We start from the raw sequence: 8,888 nt of genomic DNA, 5'->3' as shown, positions 1-8,888 counted from the left end.
ATTTTATTTAGCAAACATGAATGTACAATTGTCTTGTCATTTCATTATATTCTTAAATTTTAAACACAAATTTAAAAAATTAAGATTATGTCATAATCCAGTCAATATCTATTACTAGAAGTCAATACATATTTAAATGACTCGCATTGAAATAAAATACAAATAAATCTACTTTGATCTCCAGAGACATTACAAAATATGAACATAAGCATGAAGAGAAATTTTGAAAGACCAAAACAAAACTCAGAGTTCCGCTTGGGGAAAAAACTTTGACAGCTGTCAGAAAGAATTGACCGCAAACTGACTCCATCGCTGTTTCAGCGACGTGTATTCTGATTGGTTGCTTTGCCACCCTTTCCGTATTTGATTGGTCAATACTATTTACCTCCTTAAATGTGATTGGACAAGCCGTGTTTTCCTATCCCTCCTTCAGCTATACGTCACTGACGCGTGTGAAATAACAACAAGACCCCATGGTTTACTACGTATTTATTAGCTTTCCTGACTTTAGTCACAATCTATGAACGGGAGATTGCACTTGGCGTCGAGTAATAAACTTAAAATAACCCACAAGTATTTATATTACGTACAACGAGAAAGTATTTTTTTCCTTTTTTTAATTTGTACAGGAACTAGCTTTTAAAAACTGCGTTCAAACAGGAACCGCTAACAACATGAACATATTTTGTAGCTAAAGTCAGCTTGTAAATTAGTTTGTGACCAATATCTGCTAAATTTAAACTGGGCTGTAGTGTTTTTCCTGGTTGGCCGCCAGCATGTTCCCGTTAGACTCGCCGTGGAACATCTCCTTCGCTGGCTGCGGCTTCCTCGGTATCTACCACGTCGGTGTGGCTAGCTGTCTGGTGGAGCAGGCCCCGTTTCTGGTCCGAAACGCCAAACACATCTACGGAGCCTCGGCTGGAGCTCTCACAGCCACAGCTCTGGTCACTGAGGTGTGTCTGGGTAAGTTCATTCAGATTTTGGACTGGGATCTGAATTTTAAAACTAACCTATAGAATAAAAATGTATTTATTGGACAGTAAGTTGTAAACATGTATTTTCCAATCATAGTTTCTCAGCCATTTATACAACAATGTGAACTTCCAGTTGGATCTTTGTTTCATTGGACATGCAGCTCAAAACAAAAAATTGTTTTTCAGATTCAGATTGATTTTTTAATCTCTAAGAGGAAAGTGTTTGCTTAAAGAGATACTAAATGTATATTTAAGCTGTCACTTGACAGGAAGCAGGAATGATTTTTTGTGGTCTTTGTCCAACTTATTTAAAGTCTTTGAGATCAAACCTTTTTATCTTAGCATAATTCACAATTGTTATAAGAATAAACATATGTGCTGTTGTGCTACACAATCACTCAAAAATCTGAAATGACTTGCCCCATGCATCCAACTAAAGCTGCAGGAAGAATTTAATTCTTTTATAAATCATCATATATTTAATTAGTCATTCCTCAAACTGTGGCCTAGAAATCAGCCCAACCTTATATAAATGATGACTTGCTAGGCAACCAAAATCTGTTTCTTGCCCACAGTATTATGAACTCACATGGGTTAACAATCTGACTTTTTTATGCTAAGGACAAGTTGGTGCAAGCATCATCGATGTTGCCAAGGAAGCAAGGAAGAGATTCCTTGGACCCATGCACCCATCCTTTAACCTAGTGAAGATCGTGCGTCACGTGCTGCGGCGCACCCTACCAGACGATAGTCATCATCGGGCAAGTGGCCGACTGGGGATCTCTCTTACCCGGGTGACAGATGGAGAAAATGTCCTAGTGTCTCACTTTAACAACAAGGAAGAGATTGTGCAGGTAAATATACAATAATGACATTGAGAAGAAGTTGTTGAACTGTTCTAAGGTGTGAGGATCGAAGTTGCAGGAAATCCTCTCATGACTGTTCTGATTGAAACTGCAACGCTTAACCAACCCTTTCCTGGGTAGTAAGGGATTAGAAAGCTTAAAGAATGATGTTGGAATTAAAACCGTCTTTTTTGGGGTAGTATCAATTAGGGATGTCCCGTTCCGATATCGACATAGAAAGTAATGCGATATCGGTCCAAAAACATTGTATTGGATTATATCGGACTGGATCAAAAATCTCTGATATAAGCAGTACATTAAGGCTCACATTTTTCCAACCAATGGTTGAAAAAATTGTGTTTTCTTTTATACTTACCTGGCTCTTGTTCTCCGATTGAGTAATATCACTTGATCAAGCCTTTCATGCGTTCCACACTACAATATAGGTAAACATATGCACGATTTGTGCTGATATCATATCGGATTGATATCGGTATCAGTCAACACTGAAGGCTGCAATATCGGTATCGTACTGAAAAAGTTGTATCGGGACATCCCTGGTATTAATTGTAATAGAGCTGTTGTAAGTATAAAACGATATTACTATGATTCTTCATCTAATTAGTAACTTTATGATCACAGTATAATACAGCGACCGCAGCGTTTACAGTAAAAACTCTTTCTTTTATCGTTTAGGCCTGTGTCTGTAGCGCCTACATCCCTGTGTATTGTGGTCTCATTCCTCCCACGCTTCAAGGAGAGGTGAGTCACTTCACTTTCTCTCATCCTCCTTTTCTTCTCCCGTCACTCTTCTGTTTTCGGACTGATTAGACTCAGTTTAACTCAGTGATTTGTCTGGATTATAAATGATGGTCTTCACTGACATGAGCTGCTGTTACTCCCTCTCCCTCTCTGCTGTTTAGCGTCTGCCACAGCGTCGTGTTTCCGCTCTCTATGTTTTGTTTTTGGCACATTTCTGCGGTAAGCGTGCCCACCGAAGTCCCCGCTTCCTCAAGAATGTATTTGTTCTGAATAGCACAAGTGTGTAAACAGTGATTATAGAATTCCTCCGGGGTTGGTGTTTGTCACAGATCTCGCTGTAACGGGGGAAAGTGGAACTTGTATATTTTTTTTGCCACTTGCTTCTTGGCTGGACATTTTTATAGTGCAAAGGTTTCTGAGAAATAGCATGGAGCAACACCAGCAGTACCCCCTACACACACACACACCTACTGTGACCTTTGTGATGAGTTTTGTGAGCGTACGTTTGCTGGAGTGTATGTGGGGCTTGTGTCCAAGTGTGACCACGGTTTTAGGTTTGCTTTGCTCTGAAGCTGATGTCATTTTTCTGTTTACACTCGCTGCAGTCACATTCCAAGCCTAAAAAGTTGCAACACTTAATAAAAACAAACCCTTATCGGTGCACAGGTTATGATCCTTCCTTTATCGCATCCTGTCGCCATGTGGACGATCTTCCTTGAGTTCCCCTCCTGAAAACTTTGTGCCGTTATTGATCCGATTGTGTTTGCTCTGCTGACTTTTGCCACTCAGCGATATGTTGATGGAGGGATCTCGGACAACTTGCCGCAGTACGAGCTGAAGAACACCATTACGGTGTCGCCGTTCTCCGGAGAGAGCGACATCTGCCCCAGAGACAGCTCTACTAACATTCACGAGCTGCGCTTCACCAACACGAGCATCCAGTTCACCCTGACCAACCTCTACCGGGTCTCCAGGGCTCTCTTCCCCCCAGATCCAATGGTAGGCCACATCTAGAGGACGGATATGCAGAAAAAGGCACGATCAGCTCCTGTGACCTGTAGTGACCTCGTCTTTTACTCATGATTATGTGTTTGCTTTGATCTGCAGGTGATGAAGGCCATGTGTAAACAGGGATACAAAGATGCTCTACACTTTTTAAAAAGAAATGGTAAGAGTCCAGAACTTTCTCCAAAGCTATCTGTGACTAAACTAAGCCAGATTGATTTATTCATTTTTGTCTTATGACTGGAATATTCCATTATGTATACACGGTATCACACTGATACCCTATCAGCGCTTGTGCTTCCTGTGACCGAGTCATCAGATCGATCAGCAGCTTTTCCTCATGATACCGGCTCACAAATCGATCTGCTGTAGGTGTACGGTAGCTCAGGAGGTAGAGCGGGTTGCCTCATGATCGGAGGGTCATGGGTTCGATTCCAGCTCCCTCCAGGAGTATTCTGCTGTTGTGTCCTTGGGCAAGACACTTCACCCAACTTGCCTGTGTTGCTAGTGGTCAGAGGGGCCGGCGGCGCCAAATGGCAGCCTCGCCTCTGTCAGCCCGCCCCAGGGCGGCTGTGGCTACAAAGTAGCTTACCATCACTAGCAGTGTGTGAATGTGAGAGTGCATGAAAGCATCTTTGAGTGTCCTAAAAAGTGCTACATAAGTTAGATGTGTTATTATTATTATTATTATTATTATTATTATTATTACAATAAACAATTAAATAAATGCTGTTTAAAATGTATTTTAAATTTAGGGTTGCTTCATTTCAACGGGCCTCAAACCGACAGACCCCTTCTGACCAACAGAGAGGATGAAGAGGTGGCTGAGGAAGAGCAGGACGGTAAAAGAAGAGAGGTCAAAGATCAGCTGCTGGTGGAGGGGAAAGCGTTGATGTTCTACGGCAGCTCCTCATTAGACGAGCATATTATCGAGTACCTTCCACCCACCCTGCACAAAGGTAGCAAGATTACAAAGCTTGTGTGGTCACATCTCCTTGAATTACATTTACTTTCTAGTCACAATGAAGAAGTCTTGAGCCTCCAGATCTTTGTTTTGCTTCAAACAAAATAGATTTTGTTTCTTGTTTCTCGTTTAAGAAAAATTTTCTTTGGAATAAAAAAAAATGAATCAACAGCAGATAGGGCTTGCCTTTTATTTTCATTTATTTCTGTGTAAAAACAAAGTGTACATAAAACAAAGCAGCATTTGGATTTTGATTCCTATTTTTTAGATCATGTCATTGTTTCAGTCCTTTTTCTCTGTTTGGGATTTCTCAGCTGGTTTCTCAGAAATCCTTCAGCTAATGGGAGAATTCAAGGATCTGATCGTTCTATTTATTAGTGACTCTAAATGTAAAGCTGATTGCATAAAGCTTGTCAGAACTACAGATTAGATGAGACTGACTCACATTTCTGTAAAACCTTTGAGTAAACCAGCGGTAAATGCTTTGGCTGCAGGATGAATGGATTTAACTCAGAACTTGCTCTGATGCTTTGCAGAACAGACATAAATATATAGTATTACTAAATATACTGAAATGATGTTGTTACTCCTGTTGGTTTGAGACATCTTTTGATCAGCATCTGATGCAGAGCATCTTTAGGAAATGTATATTTTGATGTTAAAAGACCATTTTACATCCTTTTAACTGTTGATGACAGATGTCTCCATGAAGCTTATTAACAACTTGGTACAAAAGGTGGCTGATCCTGTGTCTTTGCCTCCCTCTGCAGCTCTTGTTGAGGCCTGCATGGAGAGGAGGAGCCTAGTGCAGTCGCTAGGCAACCTGCTTCCCGTCAGGATGGCCTCCGTCATGATGCTGCCCTACACCCTCCCTCTGGAGTCTGCCATGTCCTTGACTCTCAGGTGTGTGTGTGAGACTTTCACCCCAAACTGATTTTTACAGATTTTATTAAACTAAACAGTTTTAAATTGTGCTTCTAAAGCAAACTTTGTCAGAACTGGTCATTCTCTCATCACGCTTCATTGCATTTATTTGGGTACTCTGCTAATGCTGCTGACGGACAACGACTTGCTCCTTGTGCAGACTTCTGGAGTGGCTTCCTGACGTGCAGGAAGACGTGGGCTGGATTCGAGAGCAGATACTGAAAATCCTTCAGTGTGTTCTTCGTCAGGCCTTCAGAAGCTTCTCCCAGAATGTTTCTGCCAGGTAGTTGATTATACAGTCACGCCTACCATTACAGTCCTTGCTTAATTCCACCTGATCTGTATAGTTATGACACGTCTGCATGCCTCTGACTGACAGCATGTCTGATCACGGCTGGATTTCAGCTTTGTTTAATAACTTTCAGCCAGTAGAGGGCAGCAGAAACTCACTAACAATGCAGCATCAGTTTCCTGTAAAATTTGCTTAAATAATGTCTAGTATGACAACAAGTGTCCCTTCTAACATCTTTTTAGATTCATTTGTTTTTGAAAAGGTCATTTTCAGATAAACCTTCAGCAATCATTTTCTAAAAGTGCACTTACACAGGTATACTGTTCATGCTTCGAGATAGAAAATGAAGCTTGAAGAGTGGAGTGGAGTAGATCATAAAATAAAAAGTTCTCCATTAATTTATTTGCACCTCTTCACGTTTTTATTAAATTCCAATTCAGGTCCGAGTTCCATGGCTTAGTCATCTGTTTAGGTCAGATCTTGAAAGTAATTTTTCCCTAACTTTGTGAATTTTCATGCAGTCTGTTTGTACTCGGGTTGTGAATGACTCTGCTGCTGCCACGTGAAACTTTAGCTCAGTTTTAGCTGTTAAAGGTATTTTTCTAAAGTCTATTAACTTTGGCAGTCATCTTGACTTATATGGAATCCAAAGATACTCTGAGAGTTTTGTTCAAATCTTTTCTGTGGTTTATGTCACACATGCACACACACACACACACACACACACACGCATGCTCCCACACACATGCATGCATGCACCGCCACATCTGCACACGCAGATGCACATGCATGCACACGCACATGTCTAAACACACACACACACATGCACCCACACATGTACATGCTCTTGTGCACACATACACATGCATACACACACAAATGCATTCATACACATAAGCATGCGTGCACACACATACACACACTCACATATGCATGCGCACACACCCAAAAACACATAATTGCTTGTTGCAGGAAGGTGAGCAATAATAGCAGTAAGCTATTTCATTCTAGATTTTTTAAATAAATTGGTGAAAACTTCTGACAGATTGTTCTGCCAGCTGGAGCTGCGTCACTACAGGTCCCTCCCATCCAAGCCCAGCTCCACCAGCCTGTTTCCTACCTGGATGAACTCCTCTGGCTCTTCAGTCCAGGATGTCTTTGTGCGTCTCGACCAGTACAAGAAACAGCTGCTGTCCGGAGTCCTCTGCATCAACATGGACCTGCGAGGCTCCTTCAAAACGGGAATGACGTCTCCAGACAGCAGCCGTTCGTTCAGCTTCTTCCAGCAAGACTTCAACTCACGCAGCAACTGCCTAAATGTCCCACACGATGGCAAACCTGGGAAGCCTTTGAGTAGGTCTAAGAGTTTCTGGTAGGCTTTCTGAGCATTTGACATCCAGAGACACATCAGCAAAGTGAATAAACTCTGTGTGGTTTCATGTTCTCAGTTCACTGGGTGTTAAATAGTTTCGGGCCAGAGCCTGAATCTGACAGCCAGTCGGGTTGTTTTACACTTAAAATTCCACACTAGTGCTCAGTTGTGCACAAACTTGAATTACAGGATGTTACAAAGGAATAAGGAGGGCTGAAGTAGAACGATAAAAAATGTTTTAAATGGAACACGGTCAATCCCAGAGTGAAGCAGCCTTTTCCTGCTTTAAGCTGCTTCTGGCTCACAGGAAACAGAAAGAAACAGGAGCTGGTTGGTTACAAGTTAGTCTGTTTATTGCACACAAATGTCAGTGCACTGTGGAAGTCTTCCTTCTGTTTGCAAGTTATTGCGAATGTCTAAACAAAATCAGTCTTCTCAACCTTATTTTCAAGTCATTTATGACTCATTTAAAAATTATTTGTAGCTACTTGAATTATTGTTCTAAATTGCTGCTTTGAAATGAATTTTGTTTCTATTTTATTTTACATTGCATGTTTAATCAATGTAATTTTAATTAATCCTATAATCTATTTTATCTGATGTTGTTTTTGTCTGAATTTGCACTTTCTCTAACGAATCCTGGCACTTTAAATACTGATCTTGTACTAAGTGCTGCTTTTTAACTGTGCTATCATGCCTCACGTGCCAAAAAATTCTAATATAATGACTGCCTAGAGGACGTAACATGTTGAAAATGTTACCATATTTACAGCATGTGATCATGAAATAAACTGGTTTTGTTCAGGAGTAACTGCTGCCTGTGTTTTCATTATGTGATTACTTAATTAAAAAACAATTTACTTATGTTTAACCAGAAACAGATGGGGAACTGTTCGTATGTGTTCACGTACAATCAGGAAAATTGTCCACAGTGGAAGACGTTCTTAGAGATAAGCTGGAATAACAATTATGTGCAGCAAATTTTCTTCTGTTAGTTTCCTTTCATAAATTCGGGGCTGAAATTAAAAAAAAAAACTCTGCAAAGACTATTAAACAACTTTGGCAATTGTATGGATACACGGTAACGGATTTTAAAATAGCGTGTGCTCTGACCATCATGAGAATATTTGTGGTATTTTTGGATTTAAAGCACATCATCCACAAATCACAGCACATCCATCTTTTTTTTTTACAAGAAACATAAACAATCAAACAATCTGTTCCTCTCAAATGTGCATTTTTCTCTCTCTTTTTCCTTTAACAACAAAACGCCTTTCTTCAAATAAAAAAGAAACATTGATCTTTTCTATTATAACCTGGACATTTTATATAAAATGCCTTTTTTATGTACTATTTTCCCCTTTCCCACAAACTTGCAGCATCAATGAATTTTTGCACTTGTATTGGTTCTTAGAACCTTTTCGCTCAATTCTAAAGTGTATATTGTAAATGTCTTTACAATAAAACAAAACATTTTAGATTGAATGAATCACCTTCAGTGCAATGAAAATGTATTTTATCACTTATGTTTGTTTTGGCTTTGGATCTTGCACCCCTGGCTCGAATTTAACAGTAACCTGGTGAGGCCTACAGGGCTTTAGATGTTTTGGGCTCTTTCGTCCCTCTGTCTTTAGGACATGTTGCTTTTTGATATATTTTAGCCTACTTTATGTTTACAGAAAGGTTCTGTGAAAGTGATTTATTAATTCTACAGCTCTAGCAGTAATGAGGCCTGTGTGGCTAGTGAAAC

At 40.2% G+C, this 8,888-nt stretch overlaps 1 protein-coding gene across 1 annotated transcript; it reads left to right on the top strand.

Annotated features, from left to right (window-relative positions):
• The first annotated feature begins 632 nt into the window (after nucleotides 1–632).
• pnpla2 (patatin-like phospholipase domain containing 2) lies at nucleotides 633–7,205 on the top strand. Its single transcript, XM_015964308.3, has 9 exons — nucleotides 633–963; nucleotides 1,596–1,828; nucleotides 2,516–2,581; nucleotides 3,371–3,580; nucleotides 3,689–3,749; nucleotides 4,342–4,545; nucleotides 5,321–5,453; nucleotides 5,635–5,757; nucleotides 6,812–7,205. The coding sequence occupies exons 1-9, from the start codon at nucleotides 777–779 to the stop codon at nucleotides 7,140–7,142; spliced, it is 1,548 nt and encodes a 515-aa protein (XP_015819794.1). The 5' UTR covers nucleotides 633–776; the 3' UTR covers nucleotides 7,143–7,205.
• Nucleotides 7,206–8,888: the final 1,683 nt, after the last annotated feature.

The sequence above is a fragment of the Nothobranchius furzeri genome, chromosome 4, assembly GCF_043380555.1.
Source record: "Nothobranchius furzeri strain GRZ-AD chromosome 4, NfurGRZ-RIMD1, whole genome shotgun sequence".
Taxonomy (NCBI): domain Eukaryota; kingdom Metazoa; phylum Chordata; class Actinopteri; order Cyprinodontiformes; family Nothobranchiidae; genus Nothobranchius; species Nothobranchius furzeri.
The sequence above is the reverse complement of the archived record's forward strand: the minus strand, read 5'-3'. Positions and strand labels throughout refer to the sequence as shown.

Coding starts and splice junctions, on each gene's coding strand:
- pnpla2 (XM_015964308.3), top strand. CDS start 777: ATGTTCCCGTTAGACTCGCCGTGGAACATCTCCTTCGCTGGCTGCGGC. Junction 3,581..3,688: donor TCTTCCCCCCAGATCCAATG/GTAGGCCACATC, acceptor TTTGATCTGCAG/GTGATGAAGGCCATGTGTAA. Junction 4,546..5,320: donor TCCACCCACCCTGCACAAAG/GTAGCAAGATTA, acceptor CTCCCTCTGCAG/CTCTTGTTGAGGCCTGCATG.